The following is a 5660-nucleotide window of genomic DNA, read 5'->3' on the forward strand; positions in this document are numbered from 1 at the left end:
TTTGATTTCTTGTTTTGGTTTTTATGACACTTGGAAGCTTTTGCTAAAATAAAAATGAAAAATTTGTTGGAAAATTTTGAGTTGTTACAACAAGCTCTCACCTTCCTAGTTTGCATACATGAGTGGTTGTTGTGGCAATGATTAAAAAAACATGTTTAGAATGAGTGTTTTCTAGGGTTGAAGGATGAGAATGAAGGAGAAAAAAGATGAAAGGACAATTAAAATCTAAGGGTTATGAGTTGGAGCATAGTTAGTAATCTATTTCCATAATGGCAGTAATGAAATGTAGATAAGACCAAAATGAAAAGACAATTTTACCTTCATATGAGGGGCAAATGAGGTGTGTTAACATGTGATCTTAAGAGTAGGGATGAAAGTGGGTCCAAACCCGGATCGGATGGACCCAGACCTGGAAAACTCGGAACCGGTTAACGGGATTTTATAGAACCGGAAACCGGACCGGTATATAGGAACCGGTTCCGGTTCGGTTCCAGGTAAAGTGGGTCTAGAACCGGAAAACCCGGAAACATCAAAGTGGGTAGGTTGGAACCGGATAAAGTGGTTTTAGAACCAAAAAACCCGGAAAAACCGGAATTTTTTGGTAATTACTTAGTGGTTTGAACTTTGAAATTTTTCATATTGATATCCCGTTTTTTAGGGGACTATAACTCACTGAATATAAAACCAAAATTGACAAGATTATAGTCTAAAATCATGCACAAACTCTAAACTACACTCTGGAAAAAACTGCATGTCAATCCGACTTTAAATGAATGAGATATGCATGTGTTAACATTTTCATAGACTACAAAGTACAAAAACATATAGCTAAAAAGTTGAAAATTTTAAGTTTTGATATCCCAACTTTGGGGACTGTAAATCATTGAATATTAAACCAAAAATGACAAAAGTATAGTCTAAACTCATGTATAAACTCTAAACTAAAAGTTGGAAAAAAAACCACTTGTCAATTCGGCTTCAAACGAATTAGATATGCATGTTTTAAAACTTTCACAGAATACAAAAAAATTGAAAAACTAAAAATTTTCAGCTTTCATATCTCGACTTTGGGGGACTGTAAGTCAATAAATATAATACTAAAAATAACAAATTTGTAGTTTAAAATTATGTACAAACTCTAAAATACACGTTGGAAAAAATTGCATGTCAATCGGAGTTGAAACGAATGAAATATGCATCTTTTAAACGTTTCACAAAAACCGGTTCCGGCCCTAAAAGTGGTTCTGGTTCCTAACACTAGTTCCGGTTTTAGACCCGATTTACCTGGAGCCAATGGACCCAAACCCGGATTACCCAAAACCTGGATAAAGCAAATTTTTAAACCCATAACCGGAACCGGTTTTATATATTCCGGTTCTAACGGTTTCGGTTCCGATCCGATTCCGGTTCCGATCCAGTTTTCCGGTTCTAAATCTCATCCCTACTTAAAAGGGTTGTATCCGGTGATATATACATAATGAAAGTAAACCAAAATAACCATGCCCATAATTTTGAAAGCCATTGGAGTCTAACCCAAGAAATGAACATACCCATAACTTTGCAATTTTCTCAAAATTTTATATATAAGGTAATGGAGAAACAATGATGTTTTGATGCGATTTATCATATTTGAAGAAAATAAAAACAATTTTATGTTCATTTCCTAAATTAAAAAAAATAAAAATATATTTCAAAATTAAAGTAAAGGACTACATGGACAATGACGTAAAGAAACGACCATTTTTTATAAAATAAAGATCAAACATTTTTGTTTTTGGCTTTAAAGGAAGTCATGCATAGATTCAAACATTCCAAGTACAAAATTGACAATTCTAGATGTGAGGATAAGATCGTTTAAAAAATTATAAAAAATTGCGGCAAGTTCTTTTATTTGTTTGGAATGGCCCAAGGAAGCACATGTTCTTTTAGTGACAATACTATTATTCTCTTCGTCTTAGCTCTCAAACCGAGCAGTCGTGTCGTGTTTTTGTCTGACACGACAGTTTTGAATGACACGAACACGACACGATACGATGTCGTGTTTTTTTTCATTAACACAAAAACGAACCAATTAAAACACGACAACAAGACACGACACGACAAAGATAATATTACATAATTATTAGTGTATTTCATTCTTACTTAAAGATATATAACACGACAAAAACGACAAACACGAAAAACACGACAACCATATGCTTAATCGTGTCAATTCTGTGTCGATTTATGAACACGAACACGACACGACACGACATCGTGTTTTTTAATCTTGACACGAGCACAAATTTTGATTTCGCCCCGATTTCGTTTCGTTTATTTTTGTCGTGTCGTGTCATAAATTGACACCCCTACTTCGTCTTCACAAGATTTCTTGTTTTTCAAAAATATATAATACATAAAATTATTATTTGAGGTGACCAAATCGAACCCGGACAATCTGAAAACCGATTAACCTAAAGTCAACACTATCAGTCGGTTTAGTGACCAACACCAAATCGAATAACCTGAATCGTTTAACCAAACCGACTAACCTGAATCTTCAAACCCAAAGCTGACTAACCATATCCTCACCCCTAAAAATAATATGTTGATATGGTGTAGCCCACAATGGCTACATAATCTTTCCCCAAACACAAAACAAAAGCAAGATGCTTTGATAAAACACTAAAAAAAAGTCACTAAACTCAAAGAAAATGAAAAACTCAAAAATATGAAATTCTCAAATTGTGACAAATTGCATCTTGCGATGTGCGCCTAATGGTTGAGAAATGAAACATGTTGATGTAAACCGGTGCATTTTACCTGTTAAGTAATTAAATACCAAAGATTTTCCAATAGAAACACAACCTTAAATTGTTTACAAGATTCAGTATAACAATATCTATACAACTCAACATGTTTACAAAAAGAATCATCAATGTAATATATAAACCAATTTATATCCTAACCAATCTCCTCAACTCAACATGAAATATTATTAGACCCATAACTAATTGCCTGTAAACTTGAATCCAAAAAATCAGTCATCCATGGCCTCGGACCTCCAAACTCCCCTTTCAAATTATAAGCAAAAGATGGCCATTTAACATTCATCCCAATCTCACATCCTCTTTTAACCCCCATTTTCACCATCTTCTGACTCCTTTCAAGAACAACCAAACTCGAAAATGTCGAATAACTGTTCCCCACAAACACATCTGCCCTCAAACAAACTTCATAATCAATCGCAGATTGAATCAAATACGGATGATTCTTGTAAATCTCTACAACACCCAGTTTCTTCTTCTCAACCGGGTGCAACCCGGGGCCCCACCCGTTCAAAATCGACCCGTCTTCAAGAAGTGCATCAGCTACAGCAAGGTAAAGAACCGTTGGTGTTTTTAGACCCGGGATGTTGGATACCCGAGTTGTGATCTCGTTTTTGCTACTACAAATTTCGGATACATTTGCTCTTTGTTGTAGTTTTTTGCAGTGTATCATCCAATCTTTTTCAATTCTCATATGAACTGCTACATATGGAGAATCGATATTTGATTTTGATTTGGATTTGGATTTGGAGCCGAATTCTCTTATCTTGGCTACAACTTTATCAGCTTCGTTTGAGAATTCTTCTACTAAAACTAAGCATTCAAACACCTGCGCATAATCTTTCACAGGCCAATGATCATGCCATAGAAACGGGTTTTTTCCAGCTACACGAATCGTCTCGGATTCGTCATGCTTCAAGTTGTGTAATTGATCGAGATCTCTTTCAGGCGTCCATCGTCTGCCACTTCCCTTCTGAACAGTAACAATGTCGCTGTGGTTATGGAGATCAGAATATCGACCCAATTGGACAAACCCTTTACAGAGTGAATTGAATTTATCGAACTGAAACACTTTATCAAATGAAATCGGTTGTAATTGATCGATTTCTTTGTAGAATAAAGATGCGCTTAAGCTAGGCATGAGAAGGGTTCTGTTTAGTAATCTTGCAGTTAAACAAGCTCTTGCGAAGGCGATCTTTTGGTTGTTTAATCCCCATACAATCTGAGGTACCTCTAAGAATCTCGTCCTGGGGTTTCCGGATTTTGATTGTAATAAATCGAATTCATGGAGGTTACGAGTTCTAAATCTAAAGGATTCCGGAAGGAAAAGGGTTCGGATGATTAATGCGGTTACAATTAAGAACAAGCTTTTAGAGAGAAGAGAGCTCAAACGGACTCCAAAGAATCTTAAATGCTTCAATTTTGTTACAATTAAGTCCATTTGAAACTTATAAATGGTAGCAAAATTCATACATGCATTTCAATCGACTTGAAAAAGAAGCAGGTGAACTTTACTGAATTCAACAATTAATTGTAAGTAATTGCGCAATCAAAGGAACAAGTTCTCTCACCTGAAATCCACGCACAAATCCAGAGACTTCATCGGAATTCAATCAACCAGAGCGAATTTTTTAATAAAATAACGCGTTAAGTGCATGCAGTTAATCCGCCTTCTTCCTCTGTCTCTCACGCACTAAAAACACACACAGAAGCTAAACAATAACAGGATTTGTTGTGCAAATCGAATGGAAAGAGCCAAAATCCCTAATCCTTTGAACAAAATCAGATAGAGAAAAACTGATTCAAGTGCATGCAATCAGCCTCTTTCTCTCTCTCTCTCACACACAGACGAGTAAGAAACAGAGAGAGAAAAGAGACTGGAAACTTTGGGAATACTCTGAATAAAGAACAGACGATGATTCGATGGAAAAAAAAAAGGGAAAAGAGCAACGAATTTTCTTGAAGGGGGAGAAGAACAGAAAGGGAAACGATGATCGAATTCAGATTCCAACCAACAAAAATCAAGAAATCAAAACGCGTTCGTTCGTCTTGAATTTCGATTGCAACAAAGAAGGACTACAATCTTCAGAATTATGTTGGTCTGAAAGCAACCCGAAAGAGAAATCAAATCATAATCTACAGATTTCTCTTGGTTTGAAAGCAAACCTAAAATGATCGTATAAATGTTGTTCCGTTTTAATTTTGTTTTAAGAAAAGAAAGAAAGGGACAACTTGGGTACAGCCTCCCAAAGTGGAAAATAAAAAATATAAAAAATGAAAAATAGGTTGTAAAGGTCAAGTTACATAATAAAGATGATGCTTGATAATTATAAAATAAATTAACAGATGTTGACATTTTCAAAGAGAAAGGAAAGAGGGAAGGAAGTGGGTAATTAATTTATTATTAATATTTTTGTACCAAAAAATTTAATAAACATAATTAAAAAGGGTGATAAATCCAATAAGAGTTTCGTATACACATGGGAGTCGTAAAAACAGGGTGTGCGAGCACAATAATTTACAAGATTCCACAGAATTATTGTCCTCTATATATATAATGCCTAAGTTCGTTTTTATAAAGATAATAATTTAAAATTATTATCTAGGATGGTTTAAAAGTATACGAAATTGTCTTTCTTAGATTTTTTTTTTTTTTTTGTTTAATTATTGACATTATGTACATTTCATCAAATACATTTATGATATCAGATTAAATCTTTTATTCTTTGACAAAAACATGTTATGAGATAGATTGATTTGTGAGGATAAATTATATATAAAAGGTGTATATTTGCATTTACTTTTAGCTTAAGTGAAAATAAATAAAGATTTATTGGAGACAATGGAAATAAA

General features: G+C 34.3%; 1 protein-coding gene across 1 annotated transcript; it reads right to left on the reverse strand.

Annotated features, from left to right (window-relative positions):
• Positions 1–2796: 2796 nt before the first annotated feature.
• On the reverse strand, positions 2797–5054 carry LOC111876093 (O-fucosyltransferase 23). The gene has a single exon (XM_023872621.3). The coding sequence runs from the start codon at positions 4276–4278 to the stop codon at positions 2962–2964; it is 1317 nt and encodes a 438-aa protein (XP_023728389.1). The 5' UTR covers positions 4279–5054; the 3' UTR covers positions 2797–2961.
• Positions 5055–5660: the final 606 nt, after the last annotated feature.

The sequence above is a fragment of the Lactuca sativa genome, chromosome 9 (genome assembly GCF_002870075.4).
Source record: "Lactuca sativa cultivar Salinas chromosome 9, Lsat_Salinas_v11, whole genome shotgun sequence".
In the NCBI taxonomy this organism is placed as follows: domain Eukaryota; kingdom Viridiplantae; phylum Streptophyta; class Magnoliopsida; order Asterales; family Asteraceae; genus Lactuca; species Lactuca sativa.